The sequence below is a fragment of the Aphanomyces astaci genome (genome assembly GCF_000520075.1).
Source record: "Aphanomyces astaci strain APO3 unplaced genomic scaffold supercont1.94, whole genome shotgun sequence".
NCBI lineage: Eukaryota > Oomycota > Saprolegniomycetes > Saprolegniales > Verrucalvaceae > Aphanomyces > Aphanomyces astaci.
In genome coordinates this window covers 52,561-55,854 of record NW_009798357.1, presented here as the reverse complement: position 1 = coordinate 55,854, position 3,294 = coordinate 52,561, and the positions used below count along the sequence as shown (strand labels likewise).

Genomic DNA, 3,294 nt, shown 5'->3' with positions numbered 1-3,294 from the left:
TGTAGATCTGCTTGGCGGTGGACGCGCCGTAGTTGGTGATGTTGGGGAACACCTTGGACTGGAACGGGTACGAGTTGGTGTCGGACACGTGCCAGTGGAACGTGTTGAGCTTGTTGCCCCCCATGGTGCGGATGATGCGCTTGAGCGACTCGACCGAGTAAAAGTTGCGCGACGTGTCGATCGTGATGCCGCGGTTCTTGTACGCGGGGCTGTCCTTGATGGTCACCTTGGTCACGAGACGCACCGTGTTGGAGAACTCGTCGAACTCGGTCAGTTGCGCCAGCGTCGTCAGCGCGTTGCGGTACCCGAACACGGTGGCGGCGTTGATCGTGACCTTGATCCCGTCCACGCTCAAGTCGTACGACTCGTCCGTGTTCAGGTCGAGCACTTCGCTGGCGCTCTTGATGTTGGCCGTGATCTCAATGTCCTTGCCGTTGCCTTGGGCGCCCTTGTAGCGCAGCGCTTGGTGGAAGTTGGTCTTGAACGACGACACCAAAGGAGACGCGTCGTACGCGGCCTTGCCATTGAACACGATGCGGTGGTTGGCGCTCTCCGTGCTGATGGCGACGGTCTCCGTGCCGACAGACACGGAGTCAGGTTGCGGCCACAGGCTGCCCTGGCCACCGCACGTCAATTCGCAGATGGCGAGGCTCGTGGTACCGGCCACGTTGTTGGACGTCAGCGGCTGCAGCTTGCAGTTGTTCTTGACGCAAGTGTAGCGATGTTGGCGCACGTCGGCCGTGGCGACCGCGGCGAGGGAAGCAATCAAGAAGGCGGCTTTCATGGTGAGATGCACAAAGCAAATTGAAGAATGAGTTCCGAGTGTCGTTGCGACTTTCGTAAATTGCATAGATGAGGCTAATACCGTGAGTTGTCTGATGATGATGCTTGATCTTTGTGGAGTTGAATATGATTAACATGTGTGGCGGAACTCGACCACATCCGTGTTCTTATTGGTTCTCCTCGAAAAAGCAGTTGCTTGTACCACTAGTTGAGTAGTTATATGCAATCTGCGGCCTGCTCATTTGTATACAACTTGATGCAACCATATTTATGTTGAAGCACCCAACTTAATAATATCTCTGACCTAGAGGTCCTTTTGATGCTTACACTAGTGGCTGTCATGGCGGTCAAGTAAGTCGCCTTGGGCATCTCCTAGTCGGATTCGTGGACACGTTGAGGAACGAATGTTCTTGGATTTGAATTCATGTCGCGGGCCGAAATAGTTGGACGTATTTTTGTCTTGTATTGTGCCGGGGACTTGTATAAGGAGAATTCCCTGGTTAATACAGTTGATTTGACCCAAAACACTAATTTAATAAGGGGATTACTGTATGCCATCCGGAAACATTTTCTAGCCTGTAGCCCTGTAACCTGGGATTCCGTCCTACTCCCAGTGAGAGCATGTAATAACTAAATCCCGGGGTTAACTGCATCACCAGTGGTTAGCTACTAGTATCGCTAACCACTGATATGCACTTAACCCCTAGTAAGACGTGAGGTGTCAGAATATACTAAGTCCCATATAAACACCCAATTTGTACTGCTTTCTGAGAAATGAACTTTGGAACTTTTCTATCTAATCGGAGAATTGTACCTTGTGTAGTACTAGTACAGTACTATTAATAGTATTAATACGTACATATCATAATAACTCACTGGGTAAAAAGCTAAACATTCTAAGACGTGGTAATTGCGTGATGTTGACTTCTCGGGTACTAACTAGTACAGTACACACATGCCGTGGTCAACAACGTACTGCACTCATGTCAATGTACCTCGAAATTGTTGGCCTCGCACTTCTTTACTACGTTGGACATCGACGACGGAACTATTTGGCGCGATTTCACACCAATTCGTGAACACTTTCGGGATGTCGTGAAGGTACTGGCACATACCTGTACTGTACTAGTACCAATGGCAACTGCAATCACATGGTTGAATGGACAATGATGCCCTAGCAGCAGATGACAAGGTTCACGATGTCAAAACGTCGAAACCAACTTATCATGCCATGGCGGTCGACCTAGGGCTTCCACAAAATAACGAGGAAAGCAGGCTCGTGAAGCTACAACCTAACGGAGTTGTATACGTAACTACACATTCCAAAGCCAAAGGGTCACGCTTGGCTGGTTACACTGTGAACTACCGATCCCACTGTATCACATTTTTGCATATTTGTCTCACGTTGAAGTACACGCGGGCTTTGAATTTCACTAGTTGCACATGCAACTTGTACAGACAGATGCAATCGGGGAAATTGTGAGATATATCCAAGCATCATCAGGCCACTCACGGCGATGTAGCCTCATCTATGCAGGCACTATCTATGCACTCTGCACTTCACTTGACCACCTCGCAAGTCGCAACGATAATCGGAACTCATTCTTCAATTTGCTCTGTGCATCTCACCATGAAAGCCGCCTTCTTGATTGCTTCCCTCGCCGCGGTCGCCACGGCCGACGTGCGCCAACATCGCTACACTTGCGTCAAGAACAACTGCAAGCTGCAGCCGCTGACGTCCAACAACGTGGCCGGTACCACGAGCCTCGCCATCTGCGAATTGACGTGCGGTGGCCAGGGCAGCCTGTGGCCGCAACCTGACTCCGTATCTGTCGGCACGGAGACCATCGCCATCAGCACGGAGAGCGCCAACCACCGCATCGTGTTCAATGGCAAGGCCGCGTACGACGCGTCTCCTTTGGTGTCGTCGTTCAAGACCAACTTCCACCAAGCGCTGCGCTACAAGGGCGCCCAAGGCAACGGCAAGGACATTGAGATCACGGCCAACATCAAGAGCGCCAGCGAAGTGCTCGACCTGAACACGGACGAGTCGTACGACTTGAGCGTGGACGGGATCAAGGTCACGATCAACGCCGCCACCGTGTTCGGGTACCGCAACGCGCTGACGACGCTGGCGCAACTGACCGAGTTCGACGAGTTCTCCAACACGGTGCGTCTCGTGACCAAGGTGACCATCAAGGACAGCCCCGCGTACAAGAACCGCGGCATCACGATCGACACGTCGCGCAACTTTTACTCGGTCGAGTCGCTCAAGCGCATCATCCGCACCATGGGGGGCAACAAGCTCAACACGTTCCACTGGCACGTGTCCGACACCAACTCGTACCCGTTCCAGTCCAAGGTGTTCCCCAACATCACCAACTACGGCGCGTCCACCGCCAAGCAGATCTACACCCACGACGAGATCCGCGACATTGTCAAGTACGCCAAGGGCTTTGGCGTGCGCGTGGTGCCCGAGCTGGACGCGCCTGCGCACGTCGGTGCTGGCTG

At 52.5% G+C, this 3,294-nt stretch overlaps 2 protein-coding genes across 2 annotated transcripts in view; one reads left to right on the top strand and one right to left on the bottom strand.

Annotated features, from left to right (window-relative positions):
- The window catches only part of H257_16902 (hypothetical protein), a gene marked incomplete at both ends in the record, with an annotated part of 1,138 nt that extends 354 nt beyond the window's left edge, over positions 1–784 (bottom strand). Inside the window, one exon of the mRNA XM_009845515.1 lies at positions 53–784. Within this exon, the coding sequence (XP_009843817.1) occupies positions 53–784 (732 nt within the window). The remainder of the gene's footprint in view (positions 1–52) is intronic.
- Positions 785–2,413: 1,629 nt separating this feature from the next.
- Positions 2,414–3,294, top strand: part of H257_16901 (hypothetical protein) — a gene marked incomplete at both ends in the record, with an annotated part of 3,408 nt that continues 2,527 nt past the window's right edge. Inside the window, one exon of the mRNA XM_009845514.1 lies at positions 2,414–3,284. Within this exon, the coding sequence (XP_009843816.1) occupies positions 2,414–3,284 (871 nt within the window). The remainder of the gene's footprint in view (positions 3,285–3,294) is intronic.